The 23,682-nt window shown below is 42.9% G+C and overlaps 1 protein-coding gene across 1 annotated transcript in view; it reads left to right on the forward strand.

The window, feature by feature from the left end:
* The window catches only part of ACTN2 (actinin alpha 2), a 141,482-nt gene that overhangs the window by 68,454 nt on the left and 49,346 nt on the right, over nucleotides 1–23,682 (forward strand). The window contains exons 4-6 of the mRNA XM_075339440.1: nucleotides 6,887–6,973; nucleotides 14,451–14,538; nucleotides 19,388–19,466. Coding sequence (XP_075195555.1) covers nucleotides 6,887–6,973; nucleotides 14,451–14,538; nucleotides 19,388–19,466 — 254 coding nt within the window. The remainder of the gene's footprint in view (nucleotides 1–6,886; nucleotides 6,974–14,450; nucleotides 14,539–19,387; nucleotides 19,467–23,682) is intronic.

The following is a 23,682-nucleotide window of genomic DNA, read 5'->3' on the forward strand; positions in this document are numbered from 1 at the left end:
GAAGATTTGATGCTGAAACATCTGGCCCCAGGGGTATGCACACTGACAATCTCAGATAAGGCAGATGCAGCCAAGATAGCTGATGCAACAGGCACGACCTGTATGGATAAATGCAGCAGCGGGTACGGCAGATACAGCTAGTATAGATAGGTGCAGCAGCTTGTAGCCGGTACAGCAGACATGGCCAGTATAGAATGATGCAGGAGTAGCTGAAACAGCAGGCTTGACCGATATGGAACAATGCAGAAGCAGCAGCCAGGACTACAAAATAGACAGGTATAAGTAATACAGCAACAGTGTATAAGTAAGGGACCTGAACAACTAGCAAAGCATCTCTAAGGTTAGACCACATTTCCCAGGCACCTCCCAAAAGGGGAAGGTGCCTTAAATACTTAATGCCTCTCAGCCATAAGCTGAAAGGCACTTCCAGATTTGGGCACCGTGGCTATCTTAGACTAGGTACACTTGTGTGCGCCCTAAGATTGCTCCCAGGAGGCCTTGTGGATTGTGCAGGCCCTAGGAGCTGGCAGAAGAGATTAGGAATGGGGCAGCCACGACTGAGCGGCCAGGAGGGTGAGTAAACCTGCATACCTGCTGGGGGAGAAAGGCAGGACAGTGCAGGGACTCAGGTGGCAGCGTTACAAGTTGCAACTACTTAATACGTAGTGGCTAGGCTGAGGTTCTTGCCCCGTGACTGCTATTTGCCACAGTTGCTTGGTCTTAATGAGCTCTATCTGGGCTAGCTGCAGAACCCAGTTACTGAAAATTGAAGTAAAGTTGTGTGTGCCAGAGGCAGTCATGAAACAAACATGCACTCTTTTGGCATACATTTGTCAATTTACGTCAGAACTCATTTGCCTAAACTAAATTGAAAAACTGTATTTGATTGTGCTGTTCGCTATCAGGCACTTGTGGCAGAGTTGTACCAGTATCAGCAGAGATGAATTCAGTATCAGGTATCTGTTCCAGCAAGGTTGGCAGTGAAATAGCACCAGGATTTACAGGTGTGAGCAAGGAAGTACAGTGATACCTCGGTTTTCGTTGATAATCCATCTGAATACAATCAATGAAAATCGAAACCGACTAAAACCGAAGCAATTATTTCCATAGGAATCAATGTAAATCCAATTAATTTGTTTTAGACACTCTAAAATACATACAAAAAACAAATTTTATAGGGAATAAAGATAGTGTTTAATACTAAAAACAATAAGGAATGAATATAAAATTATTATAAAAAGAATATTAAATGAATATAAAATATTAATGTAAAGAATAAATACATTTTATCTTACATTTCTTCATACATTTTGAAACTGACGAGCGGGGTGACACTGACACAATGCCACACAGAGCAGGAAAATGCATGGATCACTCTTTGTTGTCTCAAAAATAGCAGCGTAGTCATGTGGGCATGCAGACAAAAACAAACGAAAATCAAGGCAATCAACGAAAACCAAGGCAATTTTTTAGTGGAAAAAATCAACGAAAACTGAAACCAACGATAATCGAGATCAACGAAAACTGAGGTATCACTGTAATTGCAGATAGTTGAATAGCAGGCTGGAGTTTACAGAAGAGGTGATTAGACAGTTTAGAGATTTGGATAATGAAGCAAACTTCTTTGGTAACTATGATAGCCGTATGCTATGATTTCTGAATACTTGGACAGCAAATCAGCAAATGGCTCTCTGAGCCGGCCTTAAAAGGCTTTGGAGGTTGATTTTAAGTGTATTCGTTGGGTTGTCACCGTAACCAGATGCAGACTTGCACAAAGATAATTGGCCCTAAAGGCTGCTTAACACGCTGCGACATCGTTTGTGCGTCACAGGCAAATCGCTGCCCGTGGCGAACAATATCACCAGTACACGTCACACCAACTTACCTTCCTAACGACGTCGCTGTGGACGCCGAACAAACTCTTTTTTAAGGGGGCGGTTTGTGCGGCATCACAACGACGTCATATAGCGGGCCACCAATAGAAGCGGAGGGGCGGAGAGCAGCCACATGAACGTCACTCCCACCTCGTTGCCGGAGACGCAGGAACGCTGTTGTTCATCGTTCCCAGGGTGTCAAACGTAGCAATGTGTGCTGCCTCAGGAACGACGAACAACCTGCGAACCAAACGAGCAACGATTTTTTGGAACGAACAACGTGTCAACAACCAACGATTTTGGGCACTTTTCAGATCGTTAGTGGTTGCTTGTAAGTGTCACACGCAACGACGTCGCTATCTAGGCCGGATGTGCGTCACAAATTCTGTGACCCCAGCGACATGTCGTTAGCGATGTCGTTGCGTGTAACGGGGCCTTAAGTCAAGGAAGCAAGACTCAATACTGGAGCCAGGACAGGTGGGTAACAAGCGAATGAATGACCAAGAGTTAACTCTGGCTGCTAATCCACTAGTCAGTCAATGACAGAGGTGTACTGGTGCTGAGGTCTGGAAGATCACTAGGTAAGAAGAGTCTTAGGGGTACTTTGCACACTACGACATCACAGGTGCAACGTCGGTGGGGTCAAATTGAAAGTGACGCACATCCGGCATCGCAGGCAACATCGTAGTGTGTAAAGCCTAGATGATACGATTAACGAGCGCAAAAGCGTCGTAATCGTATCATCGGTGTAGCGTCGGCGTAATCCATAATTACGCTGACGCGATGGTCCGATGTTGTTCCTCGTTCCAGCAGCAGCACACATCGCTGTGTGTGAAGCTGCAGGAGCGAGGAACATCTCCTACCGGCGTCACCGCGGCTCCCGTAGGATATGCGGAAGGGAGAAGGTGGGCGGGATGCTCATCTCCACCCCTCCGCTCCTATTGGCCGCCTGCCGTGTGACGTCGCAGTGATGCCGTACGACCCGCCCCCTTAATAAGGAGGCGGGTCGCCAGCCAGAGCGACGTCCCAGGACAGGTGAGTCCATGTGAAGCTGCCGTAGCGATAATGTTCGCTACGGCAGCTATCACAAGGATATCGCAGCTGCGACGGGGGCGGGGACTATCACGCTCAGCATCGCAGCATCGGCTTGCGATGTCGCAGCGTGCAAAGTACCCCTTAAGATTAAAGGGAATCTGTCACCAGATTTTTGCCACCTAATCTGAGAGCAGCATAACGTAGGGGCAGAGATCCTGATTCCAGCGATGTTTAACTTACTGGGCTGTGAAGTGTAGTTTTGATAAAATCACTGTTTAATCAGCAGTAGGTTATCATTAGAGGACTACTTGGCATGCTGTCAGGTAGTCCAGCATATTCATGAGCTCTGTATAACTACTATATCTGCAGCAGAAGAAACATTGATGTTATCAAAATGACCACAAACAGCTCAGCAGGTGACACATCGCTGGTATCAGGGTCTCTGTCTCTACGTTATGCTGCTATCAGATGGGGGAGCAAAAACCTGGTGAGAGAGTCCCTTTAATGCTAAGCCTGGATATTTGCTCAGAAGACTTCAAATTGTTTTTAGAAATCAGCTTAAGTCTATCCCTATAGATCTAAGGCCTGCTTTACACGTTGCAATTTCGCATACGATTTCGTATGCGATTTGCAACGCCCCCATTGTATGTGCGGCACGTTCAATTTGTTGAACGTGCCGCACAAACGATTAACCCCCGTCACACGTACCTACCCGTCCATACGACCTCGATGTGGGCGGCGAACATCCACTTCCTGGAGTGGGAGGGACGTTCGGTGTCACATCGACATCACGCGGCAGCCGGCCAATAGAAGGGGAGGGGCGGAGATGAGCGTTACGTAAACATCCCGCCCACCTCTTTCCTTCCGCATTGCCGGCTGGAGCCGCGGGAGGCAGGTAAGATCTGTTCAATGTTCCCGGGGTGTCACACACTGCAATGTGTGTTGCCTCGGGAACATTGAACAACCCGATGTGCAATTCGTCAGGATTCAATGACATGTATGCGATGAACGTTTTAACGTTCAATCGCAATCGCACGTACCTGTCACACACTGCAATGTACCTTACGATGCCGGATGTGCGTCACTTACGACGTGACCCCGCCGACACGTCGTAAGATATATTGTAACATGTAAAGCGGGCTTAATGCCTGCTTTACACACTTCAATAAATCTTTCAATCCGTCGTCGGGGTCAAGTTGTAAGTGACGCACATCCGGCATCGTTCGTGACGTATTTGCGTGTGACACCTACGTGCGATCAAGATTGAACGCAAATACGGTGATCGCATACACGTCGTTTATTCCTCATACATTGGACGTTTTGTTGTATGAACCTAGGCAATTGTAATGTGTGACATCCCTCATACGATTGTGATGTCTGAGGCTATGTGCGCAGGTGTGCGCTCTGCACCGCAGCTTCCGCTTCAGAGCGCAGCTGAAAAGCTGCATTCTGAAGCGCCTCACAATGTCTGTCATGCACTAATCTCTGTCAGTCGGTCACTATCTCTGTCCCTCTCTCTCTGTCCATGTCAGTCTATCCCTCTTACCCCCCCTCTCATACTCACCGATCCCCGATCCCCGGCGCGGCGCTGCACGGCGTTCACACTGCTCCGGCGGCTTTTACTATTTTGAAAAAGCCGGCCGCCCATTAAACAATCTCGTATTCCCCGCTTACCCCGCCCACCGGCGCCTATGATTGGTTACAGTGAGACACGCCCCCCACGCTGAGTGACAGGTGGCACACTGCACCCAATCACAGCAGCCGGTGGGCGTGTCTATACTGTGTAGTGAAATAAATAATTAAAAAAACTGCATGCGGTCCCCCCTAATTTTAAAACCAGCCAGATAAAGCCATACGGCTGAAGGCTGGTATTCTCAGGATGGGGAGCTCCACGTTATGGGGAGCCCCCCAGCCTAACAATATCAGCCAACAGCCGCCCAGAATGGCCGCATACATTATATGCGACAGTTCTGGGACAGTACCCGGCTCTTCCCGATTTGCCCTGGTGCGTTGGCAAATCGGGGTAATAAGGAGTTATTGGCAGCCCATAGCTGCCAATAAGTCCTAAATTAATCATGTCAGGCGTCTCCCCGAGAAACCTTCCATGATTAATCTGTAAATTACAGTAAATAAACACACACACCCGAAAAAATCCTTTATTAGAAATAACAAACACAAACATATACCCTGGTTAACCACTTTAATCAGCCCCAAAAAGCCCTCCATGTCCGGCGGAATCCAGGATGCTCCAGCGTCGCTTCCAGCGCTGCTGCATGGAGGTGACCGGAGCTGCAGAAGACACCACCGCTCCTGTCACCTCCACACAGCAACTGAAGACAGCCGCACGATCAGCTGAGCTGTCACTGAGGTTACCCGCTGTCACTGGATCCAGCGGTGGCCGCGGGTAACCTCAGTGACCGCTCAGCTGATCGCGCTACTCACCGCCGCTCCTCTCACCTTCACGCAGCAACTGAGTTGAGTAGCGCGATCAGCTGAGCTGTCACTGAGGTTACCCGCGGCCACCGCTGCATCCACCGCTGGATCCAGTGACAGTGGGTAACCTAAGTGACAGCTCAGCTGATCGCGCGGCTGTCTTCAGTTGCTGTGTGGAGGTGACAGGAGCGGCTGTGTCTTCTGCAGCTCCGGTCACCTCCATGCAGCAGCGCTGGATGCGACGCTGGACCATCCTGGATTACGCCGGACATGGAGGGCTTTTTGGGGCTGATTAAAGTGGTTAACCAGGGTATATGTTTGTGTTTTTTATTTCTAATAAAGGATTGTTCGGGTGTGTGTGTTTATTTACTGTAATTTACAGATTAATCATGGAAGGTTTCTCAGGGAGACGCCTGACATGATTAATCTAGGACTTAGTGTCAGCTATGGGCTGCCAATAACTCCTTATTACCCCGATTTGCCAAAGCACCAGGGCAAATCGGGAAGAGCCGGGTACAGTCCCAGAACTGTCTTATATAATGTATGCGGCAATTCTGGGCGGCTGTTGGCTGATATTATTAGGCTGGGGGGCTCCCCATAACGTGGGGCTCCCCATCCTGAGAATAGCAGCCTGCAGCCGTATGGCTTTATCTGGCTGGTTTTAAAATTGGGGGGGACCGCATGCCGTTTTTTTTAATTATTTAATTATTTATTTCACTGCACCGTATAGACACGCCCACCGGCTGCTGTGATTGGGTGCAGTGTGACACCTGTCACTCAGCGTGGGGGGCGTGTCTTACTGCAACCAATCATAGGCGCCGGTGGCCGGGGAAAGCAGGGAATACGAGATTGTTTAATGGGCGGCCGGCTTTTTCAAAACAGTAAATGCCGCCGGAGCAGTGTGAATGCCGTGCAGCGCCGCGCCGGTGATCGGAGATCGGTGAGTTTATGAGAGAGGGCTGCTCAATTCAGTTACTCAGGAGTTTAGCGGTCACCGGTGAATCCTTCACAGGTGACCGCTAATCAGGTTGCGACACAGACAGAGCCGCAGCATGACCATGAAGTCGGGTGAAGTTCACCCGAGTTCATTCTGATCGTGCGGCTCTTTCTGTGTCTGCTGTCATCTGCCATTCACCTCTGCTACATGGCTGTCTGTGTCTGCTGTCAGCGGCCATGTAGCAGAGCTGAATGGCAGATGACATAGTAAAAACGCATCCCTACACATTACACACGCTTGGCAAGTCAATAAATTAAAAAAAAAAAAAAAAAGGGTGCCCAATGCATACGTCACAGAACACATGATCTAAAGGATCGCACACAAAATTGATCAATTTAACATAGACTACTAACGCACGTGTGACAGCAAATGAACGACCTACGTGCAATCTCATTCAATCGCATATGCGACCTGGGCGTGTCACATCGCATACGAGATCGCACACCTAATTGTAAGGTGTAAAGCGGGCTTAAGACAGTATGATTGTATGTGCCTATGATCATTCATTTTTAGACCTGGATACTATATGTTTTTGTTTATTCTCTAGAAATTGTTGATGGAAATGTGAAAATGACACTCGGGATGATCTGGACAATCATTCTTCGATTTGCAATACAGGACATATCCGTAGAAGGCAAGTGATTTGTTTACATATTCACTTATTCAGCGTCTCTTGCTGTTTGCAAAGTGATTACATTTATTTCTTTTCCATCTATACTATAGCATTGGATGAATCCATGTCTAATGTCACCCATTCTTCAGAGGAAATACAATCTGATAATGTCACATTTCTTTCCAGCACAGCACATATAAAGTTCTAGAATTAAATAGAATATATAGTTTCCCTGATGTTGTTTATAAGTTAACTTAAACACTTTTTCTAAAAAATTTACATCGTTTTGGTATATCAGCATCTCATTCCTTAAATTATATAAAGTTTTCACCATGGAATTTTGCATCTGTCACTTGGCATAATGCATTTTCTACCTACAATGGACATGTACAGTATTTTGTGACATACAAAAATGTGCATTCACTTTGCCTATGAAGTGCTCACATTTTTCAGGTTTTTAACATTTTGCAACTGTAGGATAATCATTGGTGAATAAAAGCTGACTTTAGGGGAGTGCAAAGGAGTGTGCCACACATGACCTGGCACATTTCTCTGCCAGAAATTATCTCAATTCTGAGGTAAAATCTGTATTCAGTGAAGACTTTTCCATTACTGAGCTAAGAGATTGCAGTTAGTGCTGATGAGATTCTATGTAGATAAAGGTGAGAAGTGGGTGGAGCTCTGCCTCTAGCTCCTTCTTCAGCCTCTAGCTCCTCCCTCAGCCTCTAGCTCCTCCCTCGGCCTCCAGCTTTTTCTTCTAGCTCCTACCTTTACCTCTAGCTCCTCCCTCATGTTGTCTTAAAATCTCATCAGTAGCACCTGCCACCTTCTCAGTAATAAGAAAGTTTTCACTGAATACAGATTTTACCTCAGAATTGAGAATTTTGATAATGACTGATCAATTCCGGCAGAGAAAGAAGCAAATGTGCCTGATAAGATATACTGTATACTTCCATGTGTAATATTGATTTATGAAATAACAATTAAAAAGACAGTTACGCTTTAAGTGATAGCTGAACTCCAGCCGTGACAGCCAAAGCCAGTGCTATCTGTTGTGAATTTCATCCGAGTGAGTACTGGTGTGAAGCTCCCTCTGGTGGCCAGGAATGGTAATGAAGCTGAGTCTGAATCTGTGACTCAAACAGTTGATGGAATTAATTAGGAATCCAGGAAGTCCTGTTGCAGATCAGCCTACTGTATTTAGGAGAGCAGTTTTGCCTTGCAGCCGCCGGTTATAACAGTTTCCTGCTGCTTCTGAAGATGGCTGGAAATTTTCCCTTCAGTTTCTCCCATTTATTCTGTGCCTGAATCTACTCCAGATAAGTTTAAAAAAGATAATCCAGCTTCCGGAATAATATAAAATCTTGTGCAAGCTTTATGTTAAAGGACGTAAAAAATACTTATCATTACAAGGACAAAATAGGGAGCCCATACGCAGCAACGCGTTTCAAACGCTACCTGTGTTCTTTGTCAAGCTTGACATGGGCTCCCTATTTTGTCCTTGTAATGATAAGTATTTTTTACGTCCTTTAAAATAAAGCTTGCACAAGATTTTATATTATTCCGGAAGCTGGATTATCTTTTTTCTTCTATACTCATTTAAAAGGCAAGGGTGGGGGAAGAAAAAGGGCAGGAAATGACATCATATGTTAATGAACCGCAAAAAATCACCATAAACATTATTTTATCTCTTATTCAAAATATACAATGAAAACCAAAATCAACTCAATATAAGTATAATAGCTCCTTTAAGATTCATGCCTGCTGGATATCTCGTATGCATATAATAGATCCATTTTGCCTCTCGATAACGTAATATTTTTTTAATCTCAAAACCTCTCTTTGTAAGGTTAACCCTTTCGATGGCATTAACTTTTAAACTGCTAAAGCCCCCATTGTGTTCTTTAAAAAAATACTGTGAAGCCTCTGACAGGCTTCTGGTTGTTGTATTTGTAGCATCATATACAGTACATGTTCTGATATGCGACATCTCATAGTTCTTAAAGTTCTCCCAATATATTGTTTTTTACATAATTCACATGATATTAAATATACTACATTAGATGTCCCGCAATTAATTAGCGAGTTTATGTTATAACTTTTACCAGTCGCAAAAAACACAATGTGTTTTGTATTTTGCATGAATTTACATAAACCACAATTTTTTTGGCCCACATTTAACTGATCCAGTGGCAGTGGTTGGTAACCACATAGAATCACTCATAAAATTAGAACTGTACGACTTGGCATTATGATCACTTGGGGCCAAAATGTTTCACAAAGATTTATTATTCCTGGAAACAAATCTGACCCCCTGTTCCAAGATTTTATTTATAGTGGGATCAACCGACAAGATAGGGAGCAATTTTTTATGATGTGTATTACATCACAAAAGTCTTTGCTGTATTTTGTTGAAAAAACTGGCATTGTATTTCTAAAACCATTTTTTTCCCTTTCTGGCTGGGATTTATTTTCCAAATATTGGGTTCTTGACTCCAAATTAGTTTTTATTTCCTTTCTCTATATTCTCCTTAGAATAGCCTCTGTTCTGTAGTCTTTTACTAATTGTGTCACATTCACTTTGATAAACCTTAGGTATTGTGCAACACCTTTTAGCTTGTATAAATTCACTAGCTGGTAAATTAGTGGTGATGTGCTTTGGGTGGCAACGCTTAGCATGTAATGGGGAATTGCCTGCTGATTTGTTTCGGTATAGACTCCACTCCACCAGATTGTCATCTGAATTGCCTTTCAAAAAAATTTCCAAAAACGCAATGCGATTTCTATGTTGTTCGAATGTAAAAAAAAAATGTTGCAAAGGTTGTTGTTAATGTAATCAATAAAGTAAAAAACCTTCTCCTCAGAACCACGCCAGATAACAAGTACATCGTCTTTAAATCTCAGGAAGATGCCAATATTTTCACTGTATGGGTTGGAAATGTCAAAAATGTATTGCTCCTCCCACCAGCTCATGTAAATATTCACCAAAGACGGGGAGAATTTCGCTCCCATGGAACATTCTCTATTCTGAATAGAAAAATTGTCAGAAAACAAAAAAAAAAATATTTTTCAACAAAACTTCTGTAGCAGTCAGAATCAATTCCTGGAAATCTGGCGAATAGTTACTATATCTTTCTAGCTGCTGTTTGAGGGCAATAAGAGCAAGATGGTGAGGAATGGATGAATATAATGACTGTACGTCACAAGTTATCCATCTGTTATTGTTCTGCCATTGGACATTGTTCATCACGTTTAATACATGTTTTGAATCTTGTAAAAAACTTGGAGAATTCTTCGCTAATGTTTGTAGTCTTATATCAACCCACTCAGAGAGATGTTCCAAGAGTGAATCAATTCCCGAAATTATAGGGCGGAAAATTGGAGGAAACTTTTCTTTATGCAGTTTTGGTAATGCATGGAATAGGGGTGTTTTTGAGTGCGCGGGACATAGATACTCAACTTGTTTAAGATTTATAATGCCCAAATGTACTCCTTCCTGCAGAATGGTCTGGAGCGATTAGAATGTTCCATGGGAGCAAAATTCTCCCCGTCACTGGCGAATATTTACATGAGCTGGTGGAAGGAGCAATACATTTTTGACATTTTCAACCCATACAGTGAAAATATTGGCATCTTCCTGAGATTTAAAGACGATGTACTTGTTATCTGGCGTGGTTCTGAGGTGAAGGTTTTTGACTTTATTGATTACATTAACAACAACCCTTGCAACATTTTTTTTACATTCGATCAACATAGAAATTGCATTGTGTTTTTGGATATTTTTTTTAAAGCAATTCAGATGACAATCTGGTGGAGCGTAGTCTAAACGAAAAAAAAATCAGCAGGCAATTCCCTATTACATACTAAGAGTTGCCACCCAAAGCACATCACCACTAATTTACCAGCTAGTGAATTTATACGTGCTAAAAGGTGTTGCACAATACCTAAGGTTTATCAAAGTGAATGTGACACAATTAGTAAAAGACTACAGAATAGAGGCGATTCTAAGGAGAATATAGAGAAAGCAAACATAAAAACTGATTTGAAGTCAAGAACCCAATATTTGGAAAATAAATCCCAGCTAGAAAGGGAAAAAAATGGTTCTAGAAATACAATGGCAGTTTTTTTCAACAAAATACAGCAAAGATTTTTGTGATGTTATACACATCATAAAAAAAAATCTCCCTATCTTGTCGGTTGATCCCACTATAAATAAAATCTTGGAACAGGGGGTCAGATTTGTATCCAGGAATAATAAATGTTGGCCAAAAAAATGTGGTTTATGTAAATTCATGCAAAATATAAAACACATTGTGTCTTTTGCGACTGGTAAAAGTTATAACATAAATTCGCTAATTAATTGCGGGACATCTAATGTAGTATATTTAATATCATGTGAATTATGTAAAAAACAATATATTGGGAGCACTTTAAGAACTATGAGACGTCGCATATCAGAACATGTATATGATGCTACAAATACAACAACCAGAAGCCTGTCAGAGGCTTCACAGCATTTTTTTAAAGAACACCATGGGGACTGTAGCAGTTTAAAAGTCATCGAAAGGGTTAACCTTACAAAGAGGTCGTGACATTAAGAAAATATTACGTTATCGAGAGGCAAAATGGATCTATTATATGCATACGAGATATCCAGCAGGCATGAATCTTAAAAATGATTTATTATACTTATATTGAGTTGATTTTGGTTTTCATTGTATATTTTGAATAAGAGATAAAATAATGTTTATGGTGATTTTTTGCAGTTTATTAACATATGATGTCATTTCCTGCCCTTTTTTTCCCCCACCCTTGCCTTTTAAATGAGTCACTGATGTTAGTTTATGTAGGACTGTGAATAAGGAAGCATATTCCGAAACGCATCCCTTGTCCAAAATTTTTACTTTTTTTTAATAAGGATTAATAAAGAAGAAAGAATTTTTATCTTAGATGTCGTGCTGGACCTTCACATTTTTTCCTAGTGTCAAGGCCGAGATATATTTCCTTGCACCATCTACATAAACTTCCATTTTACTGGTGAATTGAGATGAACATTTTGCTGGCGCTGCGCAGAGTCAAGCTCCCTCTGCACAACTTTTCCAATGGCAGCCATCGGCAAATCAGAGGCAAACAGCTGACATCATACGCGGCTGCCATTGGAATAGTTATGCAGAGAGAGCTTGACTCTGGCCATCACTGGTAAAATTGTTTATCTGAGATAAAGCACTGATGGATTTGGCCTCTGCACCATCCGTGGTCATCAAGGGGGGCACGTGCCTGCAGGCTGCAAGAAGCAGCCTGAGGGGCCACATTCGGCATGCAGGCTACGTGTTTGAGACTCCTGACATACAGGATTACAATGAAAGGTAACGCTTCTTTATACAGTATATATCTAATATATATAGTATATTCTAACCTTCAGATTAAAAGGTTTCTATACAAAAGAGAGGGTCTAAGTTATCCTTTTGTCCTAATTCTAATGTTCATGAAACTAAGTAGCAGTAGGAGTCTTATATTAGCTCTAGTTGTCAGTGTAACTTACAAGTTGTCTTGTAATTGCAAGATTTTTTTTTCAATGTATTATAAGTCATTACTAGTGATGAGTGAGCACTACCATGCTCGATACTCGTTAAGAGCAGATGGAAGCTGAGATGGGCACGACTTGAGCACTCACGTAAAATGGAAGTCAATGGGAGACTCGAGCATATTTCTGGGAAATCTTACAGAAAAATGCTCAAGTCACCCATTGACTTCCTTTATATACAGTATAAGTAGTATAAGGTATTATCAAACATTTAAAAAATACTTTTAACATAAACCTATTTATTTACTAATTTTCTGATAATAACAGCACAGCATAGCATTGGGTAAAGTATGTAAGTGATATATACACTGTGTGCAGAATTAGTAGGCAATTGTATTTTAGAGGATTTTTTTTATTATTTATCAACAACTATGTTCTCAATCAACCAAAAATACTCAAATATCAAAACTTAATATTTTTGGAAGTTGGAGTGGTTTTTTTTTTTAGATTTGGCTATCTTAGGAGGATATCTGTTTGTGCAGGTAACTATTACTGTTCACAATTATTAGGCAACTTAATAAAAAACAAATATATTCCCATCTCATTTGTTTATTTTCACCAGGTAAACCAATATAACTGCACAAAATTTAGAAATAAACATTTCTGACTATTTTCCCTCCCTGTAGATCTCACATTTTATGAGGGACCACAGGTTCTCTATGGGGTTCAGATGAGGTGAACATGGGGGCCATGTCATTATTTTTTAATCTTTTAGACCCTTACTGTCCAGCCACGCTGTGGAGTAGTTGGATGCATGTGATGGAGCATTGTCCTGCATGAAAATCATGTTTTTCATGAACGATACCGACTTCTTCCTGTACTACTGCTTGAAGAAGTTGTCTTCCAAAAACTGGCAGTAGGTCTAGGAGTTGAGCTTCACTCCATCCTCAACTCGAAAAGGTCCCACAAGTTCATCTTTGATACCAGCCCATACCAGTACCCCACCTCCACCTTGCTGGTATCGGAGTGGAGCTCTCTGCCCTTTACTGATACAGCCTCTGGTCCATCCATCGGGCCCATCAAAGTCACTCTTATTTCATCAGTCGAGAAAACCTTTGAAAAATCAGTCTTAAGATATTTCTTGGCCCATTCTTGACGTTTTATCTTATGTTTCTTGTTCAAAGGTGGTGGTTTTTCAGCCTTCCTTACCTTTTCGATACTCCAGTAACATTGCAGCTCTGAAATATGGCCAAACTGGTGGCAGATGGCATCTTGGCAGCTTCACGCTTGATTTTCCTCAATTCATGGGAAGTTATTTTGCACTTTTTTGCCCAACACGCTTCTTGCGACCCTGTTGGCTATTTGCCATGAAACTCTTGATTGTTCGGTGATCACACTTCAAAAGTTTGGCAATTTCAAGACTGCTGTATCCCTTTGCAAGACATTTCACAATTTTGGACTTTACAGAGCCCGTCAAATCTCTCTTCTGACCCATTTTGCCAAAGGAAAGAAAGTTGCCTAATAATTAAGCACACCTTATATAGGGTGTTGATGTCATTACACCGCACCCCTCTTCATTACAGAGATGCACATCACCTGATTTACTTAATTGGTAGTTGGCTCTCAAGCCTATACAGCTTGGAGTAGGACAACATGTATAAAAAGTATCATGTGATCAAAATACTCATTTGTCTAATAATTCTGCATACAGTGTAGTTAAAGTATAGTGCTGTTATATAGGCACTGTATGGCATTTTAATTTGTATACAGAGTACTCCCTAAATGAGAAGCCTTATGAAAAGAGATAGCACAAGATATTATTCAATGTAAAGCCGGCCCTGAACAGGGGTTGATTTCTGTTGCATTGGAAAGTAGTAATGTCTTTGATAATAAATTGTGTTCATATTGTTTTTCCACATAAAGCTTCATTAATTGCTGTTAGAACCCTTCCATAATATACATTTTATCTTCTAGAAACTTCTGCTAAAGAAGGACTACTGTTATGGTGTCAGCGGAAGACAGCCCCCTACCGCAATGTGAACATTCAGAACTTCCATACCAGGTACAAACTATAACTGCACGGAGTGTTCTGCAATTTTGATTTTAGTTAGATTGCCTTATACTTTACTATACTATCCTCTCACGAGGATTTCTAATTTGTTTCCAAATTACAACATTGTATACATAGCAGGTCTGAGAGTGTTTTATTTCCCAGAAGGCAGCCATGCGGAAGTTGCAGATAAAAATTATTATAAGCGCTATAGTCATATGAGGCCTTGATTTTTTTTGCTGGACGAGTTGTATTTGTTATGGCTCTATTTCTGCATGTAAATATTTTATTGAATAACTTATTTACATTTTTGAGTGGAAATTGAAAAAAGAACAGCGATTCCATCATTACTTCTTTCATTTTAAATCTGGACCCATTTGGATAGCTTTTTAGACTTTTTGTTGTAGATGAAAATACACCAATGTTGGGTTAGTTTTTAGACTTTTAGGCTATGTCCGCACTTTGCGTCGAGGTAGTTGCAGTTCAAAAAGCATCCTCTGGCAGAAAGGACAATGCTTTTGGCTTTAAAAATGCATGTAAAACGCAAAGAAAGTAGCCTATGCGCACCTTGCGGTTTTCATGCGTTTTTTAGTGCTTTTCCAGTGATTTTAGAAACACTGCAGTTTTGTATTAAATTGAATGGATGGGAAACGCAGCCGAAATGGCAAAAACAATTGGCATGTTCCTTCTTTAAACGCTGAGTTTTTGCCCAAATTTATGCAAATTAAATGCATCGTTTTGAACAGCAAAGTGCGCACAAGAAAGCTCAATGTCCCATTGACTTTGCTTGAAAAGCATAACGCAAGCATTTTTGGCATGAAAACGCTGCAGTTGAAAAAGCAGTGGAAAAGCAGGTAAAAAAGCAAAATGCGCACATAGCCTAATGTTGTTCAGTGTCAGGCATAAATCATATGGTAATTCTAAAGTTTGGGTTATTACGAATGTGGTTATACAAATTACATATAGCATTTTGTAAGAGAAAGACAAAAGGTTTACTTAAAATTGTTGAACTTTTTATACAGTATATTGTAGTTTCATACAAGGACTTCAATGTGCAATCCTTCAATTGCTTACATAATACACAACACTACTTATGTACTTATGGCTCTTCCATGGGAAAAAAAGGGTGGATTTATGTAACCTTCACAGAAATGTGGATGTTGTTTGAAACAGACCTGAGGCATTACCAGGAGGGATGGGGAATTCCTGAGGGTGGGTGAGGGTGGGGCTGGACTCAAATATACAGACCTGTGGTTTACTGCTAGACCCTAAGTTGCCATAGAAACCCATAAACATGTAATATTCAGCCTCATTAATGATATATTTACTGTGCCCTCCACTATGTAAAAGGATTGTCTCAAATAAGCAACACCTATTACTATGTTCAGATAGAGCATATAGCATCATGAACTGCTGCAAAAATCTATGGCAAATTTGGTGTGACCATAAATTGTCCTTGAAATTAATGTAATACTATTTCCGTGCTTTATTCTTCAGCAATATTAGCTGAAATAAGATATTTTAAATTCCAGACCAATGCATCCGATTACTTGAACACTTTGTATAAGAAGAGGGCTTATCCCAATTATGCCATGTTTCCCTTGCAGAAAAGGGTGTGAAGCTTATGGTATAGTACAGGGGTGGGGAACCTTTTTTCTGTCGGGGGCCATTTGGAAATTTCTACCAACCTTCGGGGGCCGCACAAAATTATCAATGTTTAAATGACCCTGCTATATTGAGTGAAGCAATTAATTAACTGGGGGCATGGGGCTGGGGGCACAGACACCACACGCGGGGCTGGGGGCACAGACACCACTGGAGGGGCTGGGGGCACAGACACCACTGGAGGGGCTGGGGGCACAGACACCACTGGAGGGGCTGGGGGCACAGACACCACTGGAGGGGCTGGGGGCACAGACACCACTGGAGGGGCTGGGGGCACAGACATCACTGTGGGGAAGGCACAGACATCACTGTGGGGAAGGCACAGACATCACTGTGGGGAAGGCACAGACATCACTGTGGGGAAGGCACAGACATCACTGTGGGGAAGGCACAGACATCACTGTGGGGAAGGCACAGACATCACTGTGGGGAAGGCACAGACATCACTGTGGGGAAGGCACAGACATCACTGTGGGGAAGGCACAGACATCACTGTGGGGGAGGCACAGACATCACTGTGGGGGAGGCACAGACATCACTGTGGGGGAGGCACAGACATCACTGTGGGGGAGGCACAGACATCACTGTGGGGGAGGCACAGACATCACTGTGGGGGAGGCACAGACATCACTGTGGGGGAGGCACTCACGACTGGGGGGGCGCACACACGACTGGGGGGGTGCACACAGGACTAGGGGGGGTGCACACAGGACTAGGGGGGGTGCACACAGGACTAGGGGGGGTGCACACAGGACTAGGGGGGGTGCACACAGGACTAGGGGGGGTGCACACAGGACTGGGGGGGTGCACACAGGACTGGGGGGGTGCACACAGGACGGGGGGGTGCACACAGGATTGGGGGGTGCACACAGGACTGGGGGGTGCACACAGGACTGGGGGGTGCACACAGGACTGGGGGGTGCACACAGGACTGGGGGGTGCACACAGGACTGGGGGGTGCACACAGGACTGGGTGATGGGCTGCACATAGGATTGTGTGGGGGTGCACACAGGACTGGGGGAGGGGTGCACACAGGATTGGGGGGGGTGCAAACAGGACTACTGGGTGATGGGCTGCACACAGGACATTGGGGGGCTGCACACAGGACTGGGGGAGGGGTGCACACAGGACATTGGGGGCCACACTGCGCTGAGAGTTTCATGCAACTCTGGGGGAGAGGGTTTACAGAACTGGTGTGGGGAGGCACAAAGCATTGGGCAGGGCACATAGCAGCAGAGGGTCGGCGCTGGACTCACAGCAGCATTGCACTCACATCACCGGAGTGCAGGAGCCGGACACTGCATCAGAAGGAGAAGGCAGGCACTGATCTCCGGAGGGCAGGGGACGGACACACAAGGCAGGAAGCTGAGGCTGCTGTAGACCCGCCCACAATTGGCACTGGCCGACGGGAGAACACATTGCAGCACAAACAGCAATGTGTGGATTTAAAGGGCCGGCGGCAGCAAACTGCGGTGTCAGCACCAGTACTGCCTCCCCCGGGAATCTGCCCGGGGGCCACATAAAAGGTCATGGCGGGCCGCATGCGGCCCGCGGGCCGGAGGTTCCCCACCCCTGGTATAGTAGATACCATTGATATCAATACGGTGGCAAAATGTATTGGCAAAAAAAAAACCCAATGCATTATTTTGGAAATTGAAAGTTCAGCAGCCAAATCTTCTATAGCTATTCAAAATGTAATCGTAGAAAAAAATCAAAAATCCAATGCACGCAAACACCCTCCACCAAACACCACTAAAAAAATGCAGACATCTTATGTCTGAAATGTGTCTTGCTTTTTAAATGTTTTTAATGGTGTTTGGTGGAGGGTGTTTGCGTTCAATGGATTATTTTTTTTCTACAATTAAATTTTGGATATCTATGGAAGTTTCATCAAAAGAACGAAATTAAATATAGAAATTAATTAATAATGAAATGTAATATGTCTGTATATTTGCATATTTTTCTGCATAAATTACAGCATCTAAATCACTTATATCTGGCCTAAATCCTCATCATACCTACCATACATATCACTCATGAACTCCGGCGTTGTGTAGTTTGGCTAGTGACAGATAGCAAATGTCACTGAAATTTGAGCATTGTTTTGGCTGCCGGTCTCCAAGAGGCATTTAGACAAGGGTGAGATTTCCTAGACAAACAACTGCAATGTTGAAAGAAATGTTAACAGACTCCCTATGCCAACTGTATATCATGGATTACATCACTCATTATGCTTATCCTTTAGATCAGAAGTCCCACAGCCACATTCAAATGAAACTGGTATTATCAAGACACATCAAAATATTAAATATATTAAGAATAAAGAAACAACAGAAAATAGATAGAAAAATGCGAACTTGTCACCTCGGAAAATACTACTTACCTGCAGAGATAAGGTTGATCTGCAGGTAAAAAGTTTATAATGTTACTGAAAATGCGGCTACTGGGAGAACATTAACTTATTTCCTCCCAGAAGTCACCGGCTTTCAGTCATAGGACAGTTCACAAAGCGGCTATATTCACCACTGATAGCATCGCTCACTATACTGTGAGACGCGGCTGTAAGCCCCAAATAAATGAGTTTATCAGGCACGATTCAAATAGCTGTAATAAGTAGAATTGAGCGGAACCGTTGAACTTCGGATTGTGGACCCAGATTTGACCTGAATCTCATTGGAAGTCACTGATTGGCAGTTTGGGTCTCTGCCCACATCCAGCCATAAACGCAGCATTTCCAGGGGAGGGAAGGAGGTTTTTTTTTCATAAATTATTTTTTTTTTTGCACCCACTACGTTTGATAACCCTGTTTTACCCCCAGTGAGAAGTATTAAAACACTGCAAGTGGCTCTCACTGGGCAGATCACCGAGCGTACCCGAGCACAGTGATGCTCGCTTGAGTGGTCAGCATATGTAAAGCACCAGAACTCTGAACTCAAACACTGATTTTTTTGTCAAGTTCGTGTTTATTACCAAACTTTACTTCTCAGGTTCACTCATCTCTAGTAATGAGGACGTTTTAGAGCCCATATTGAACTTAAGTCGCCGTAGAGTTTAGTGCTGAAGGTTTCCATCACTTGGCTCCAAACCCTTTAACAAGTTACCTAAATAGTTTTTTCTTCATGTGTTTGTAAATTGTAGGTTTATTATTTTATTACATGTAACTGTTTTCTTTTTCTTGCATTGTATATGATAAAGCTGGAAAGATGGCCTTGGTCTATGTGCCCTGATCCACAGACATCGGCCTGATCTCATTGACTACTCCAAACTAAATAAGGTCAACCTCATACTGAGATCAGATCTTATTTGACTTGTACTTACACCGACTAATACTGCATGTACTGTACACCTGATTGCTCTCTATTCACAACCAAACACCTTTCTATCCTTCATAACAGCAACTTAATTCTTAGATTTACTTCTGTCACAAATTTACAGTTTCTATAGAGAATAAAGGATGGGAGTAAAAATTCAGCCTTTTTTTTAATATGAAAGAAAAGCAGAATTTAAGGCGGTAACAGATACATCACAGTTGATACAAACTGTGCCTCATGGACCTAATAATGAGGTTTGTTGAGTTCCCAATCTGCAAGCTAGCTAGCCTCTTCATGGAGGCTCCAATGTACATGTGTAATTACATTACTTAAGCGGGCTTTACACGCAGCGATATCGCTAGCGAATGTACCCGCCCCCGTCGGTTGTGCGTCACGGGCAAATCGCTGTCTGTGGCGCACAACATCGCTAACACCTGTCACACTATACGGCCTAGCGACGTCGCTGTGGCCGGCGAACTGCCTCCTTTCTAAGGGGGTGGTTTGTGTGGCGTGACAGCGGCGTCACTAAGCGTCCGCCCAATAGAAACGGAGGGGCGGAGATGAGCGGGACGAACATCCCACCCACCTCCTTCCTCATTGCGGCCTCAGGTACGAGGTTGTTCCTCGATCCTGCGGTGTAACACATAGCGATGTGTGCTGCCGCAGGAACGACGAACAACATCGTACCTGCAACAGCAACGATAATCAGGATAGGAATGACTGGACAACGATCAACCATATGGTGAGTATTTTTGATCTTTACCGGTCGTTCCTGCAGTGTCACATGCAACAACGTCGCTAACGAGGCCGGATGTGCGTCACGAATTCTGTGACCCCAACGACATCTCGTTAGCGATGTCGTTGCGTGTAAAGCCTGCCTTATACTATCCTGATCCCAAGATAGATAGTTGCCAGTGGACAACTATGTCTCCTGACTCTGCAAAACATAGTAATACTTATTATTCCTGTGTTTTCAATGAGAGAGCCACTCTCAGAATCATTTGGCAGCAGCTTATCTCACTGCCAAACAAAAGGATCAGCCCTTTAAAATCAACGGACCAGATCCTTCTCTACCCCATCATCTGTCATAGGAGAGTCGGGAAACCCCCTTATATAGTAGATGGCCGACTTCTATCTAATGTATATATGGAGGACTTTAAAAGGACTTGTCTGAAGGATATTTTATCCACAGCTTAAGGTATGAGTGTATAGCCCCTTTAATGCTTATTACATTTACACCTTTCTAGTAGAATTGCATTTGGGCAGTATTGAAGTTTTATTCCCAAAGGCACTTGACTCACAAACTCTGCTGTACTTGACCACCCAGTGCTGGCCTCCAGCCATTGATTGACAGGTGACTCTTCCCTCAGTGACCTGTCTCAACCTGCACATTTGCGGTCATTTTTCAGAAGGTGCAATACTCGCGCAGTGAGCTCCTTATGATGTTGCTGGAGCTGGTACAATGATCTTGCAACGTTATAAGGAGCTCATTTTTGGTGCCCCTTCCGATGAAAGAAACCTGGGCAATATTAGCGCCTGCACAAGGGAGATGGTTCACTGAGGAAAGAGTGTGTAACGCGAAGCGGGCTCACGCAGTGGGTGTGGATCCTCTAAGCCCACTAATGAGGTTGGACATGTGGGCACCGGTGCAGCAGCCAGGATTTCCAACTAAAGGCGATTTCCAGGATTAGAAAAAAATGGCAGATTATTTAGAAATAGCACCATACTTGGCCACTCCTATGTAGTATTGCAGCTTAGTGACAGGTATTGACAGGTCTTATGTAGTCCAAATCGTGCCTGGTCAGAGCTGGTTGTCAACATTAAGGTAACCTACATAATATTAATATTTTATAGCAAGTGGCCGATCGTAGAACAATGAAATACCACAGCTTTAACCAACAGAAGCGCCACAAAGCATTGTTGACAGACCATGATTTGATACATTGTTTTACAGCAGGAACATTACATCTTGTCTCAGGGATCTACTAAGTGAATATGTCAAATATATCCACAGAGCTCGATTCACCTGGCAAAATCCAAAAGTACAGGGTGGGCCATAAATATGGATACACCCTGATAAAATGGAAGTGGTTGTTGATATCACCTTACTGTTTGTGGCATATTAGTACATGGGAGGGGCAAAACATTTGAGGCCGGGTGACGCCCATGGTGACCATCTGCAAAGCCGTCATTGTGAATTCAACTTTACTCTTTTTTTATCAGGGTGTGTCCATACTTATGGCCCACCCTGGGTGTATCCATACTTATGGCCTACCCTGTAGTATACATCTGACCCCTGTCAGGTCAATATTTGTCAGTATACTTTTTTATTATCTAGTATACTGTATGAAAAATGTATTCTACACGGAATACAATTTCACATTTCACAATGGGAGACTGTTAGTGATCTATCACTGACTTTTACCAGATGTATACATTGGGAGTTCCTCTTAACATATATCTTCAATAGTGATGAGCAAGCACTACCATGCTCAGGTGCTCGGTAGTAGACGCTCGGATGGGTGTGGCTCGAGCACTCAAGTATAATGGAAGTCAAGGGTGGACTCCAGCATTTTTCCAGAAGATTTCCAGAAAAATACTCGAGTCCCTCATTAACTTCTATTATACTCGAGTGCTCGCTTCACATCCATTTAACTGCACTTAACGAGTATTGAGCACCAAACATGGTAGTTTTTGCTCATTCCTAACTTACAACATAGACGCTCTATATTTCCAATGTGGGGTCTCTCTAAGGTGCCTAGAACCTAAATTGTGTTGACTAGATAACATTTTGTAGACTGAGGTCACTGCCTTCATACTTCAGTTTGTTAAAAAAAAAAATCAGTATAAACTGTAACATTAACACACAGTAACAATAAAGTAATTATGTAATCTACAAATTAGGCTCCCCAATAACAGCTGCTATACTTGTTATGGAATAAAGCAAAAATGATAGTGGCTATATAGTATATGAATATTGGCAGTTCAATATAAACTATTATTTTTGAGGTCATACATTACATTGGCTGCTTTGGTTTATTTTACTGTAAACAGAAATACCAAGTTATGAGCAAAATACATACCCATGTACCCATGCTTACACCGCTCCTCCTGTCTATCTTACTACATTTTATTCTGATCAGCCGGGCTGCGCTTTTCATCACTGCCCTATTTTAGGAAACAAAGTGTGTTGGTAGAACTGATATCATAGCTTGTCTATACAACTTAATCCCTGTGAATGCTTCCTAATCTTTTCCCCTCTGTGGTACGAGAGGCTCAGATATTGCTAAAAGAAGAATCATAAAGCATTTGTCCAAGCCAGATGCAGAATTAAACTATGTCCAAGAGTGAAGCCATACTGGAGTAAACACAGTTTGTATATTCATTTATATAGTTGTTTTCAAAATATCCAAAGGATAGGCAACAACTTAATGATCACTTTGGACCCACCTTCTAGGAGCCTCAGCAATCTTGAGAATTGGTCTCTGGAACCCAGGAAGCAAGCTATACAGAACTCCACCTTTGAATGTAGCGGGGTTTGCGCAATCAACCTCCACTCCATTCATCGCCTATAGAACTGCCAGAAATAGCTAAGGGTTCTAGAGCCCCGTTCTTAAGATCGCTGTTAGAAGCGGTGGAACGGCAGCATTCAGTAAAATATTCTATAATCTTTAGAATGGCCGATATCTTAAAGAATCACCAGTCTGAGGCTGCCCATTTTTATTTAATAAAAGATGGACCAGTCCCATACTAGAGATTTTTCCACATATAAGTTAATAATAAAAGTGTGCAGAATACTTCTTAATATCCCCCAAAAGGGCCCATTATTTGCTTGAAAGATCATGGAACTTGGATGATCCTGGGACTGGGATCCTGGCAAGCAGAGCATCATCCTACAAACTGCTGCAGCCACTCTCGCAGTAAGCAAAAGATCTCTCTTCGCTATCACACAATCTTGCTTTTTGCACTAACCCAGTGCTGCCACATTATTTACTAAGAAGTGATCTCTCTAAGGAGGTTTGTATTCGGTAACCTCTTTGAAAAGCATTTAGCAGCCATGGGTTAGTGCAAATGTAGCATTCCTGTACCCCTACTAGGCACTGCATCCTGTCATAGATGCAGGGCCTACCCCCATGGACCTGGAAGCCCAGTGCCAGTACCACCAAAACACATAACATC

This window comes from Anomaloglossus baeobatrachus, chromosome 3 (genome assembly GCF_048569485.1).
Source record: "Anomaloglossus baeobatrachus isolate aAnoBae1 chromosome 3, aAnoBae1.hap1, whole genome shotgun sequence".
NCBI lineage: Eukaryota > Metazoa > Chordata > Amphibia > Anura > Aromobatidae > Anomaloglossus > Anomaloglossus baeobatrachus.